The sequence below is a fragment of the Merops nubicus genome, unplaced genomic scaffold (genome assembly GCF_000691845.1).
Source record: "Merops nubicus isolate BGI_N331 unplaced genomic scaffold, ASM69184v1 scaffold28766, whole genome shotgun sequence".
Lineage (NCBI taxonomy): Eukaryota > Metazoa > Chordata > Aves > Coraciiformes > Meropidae > Merops > Merops nubicus.
The window spans coordinates 4421-4767 of record NW_008617393.1 but is presented as its reverse complement, the minus strand read 5'-3'; the positions used below and the strand labels follow the sequence as shown (position 1 = coordinate 4767).

General features: G+C 68.6%; 1 protein-coding gene across 1 annotated transcript in view; it reads right to left on the bottom strand.

The window, feature by feature from the left end:
- Positions 1-129: 129 nt before the first annotated feature.
- LOC103775670 (long-chain fatty acid transport protein 1-like) overlaps positions 130-347 on the bottom strand; it is a gene marked incomplete at both ends in the record, with an annotated part of 3314 nt that continues 3096 nt past the window's right edge. The window contains one exon of the mRNA XM_008943140.1: positions 130-257. Coding sequence (XP_008941388.1) covers positions 130-257 — 128 coding nt within the window. The remainder of the gene's footprint in view (positions 258-347) is intronic.

Genomic DNA, 347 nt, shown 5'->3' with positions numbered 1-347 from the left:
ACCCCTGGAGGGGTTCCCAGGCCATGGGGAGCGAACGTGAAGGTGGCACTTGGGACTGGAGGAGCTCCGAGGTCTCTCCCCCAGGCACTCGGGGTCCCCAGCAGCCCAGGGCCCCGTCCAGCCCCTCACCGTGCAGCGGTACTTGGCGCAGTCGTCCCAGAAGCGAGTGGCCGAGAACTTCCTCCTGATGACCACGGTCAGGCCGTGCAGCAGGCACTGCCCCACGCCCATGATGTTCCCTGGGGACACCGAGGGGACAGTCGGGGACAGCACCGGGCCCAGGGGCGAGGGAGGGAGGGGAGGGAGGAGGGGCAGGAAGGCAGATGGGTGAGTAAGGAGGGAGGGAA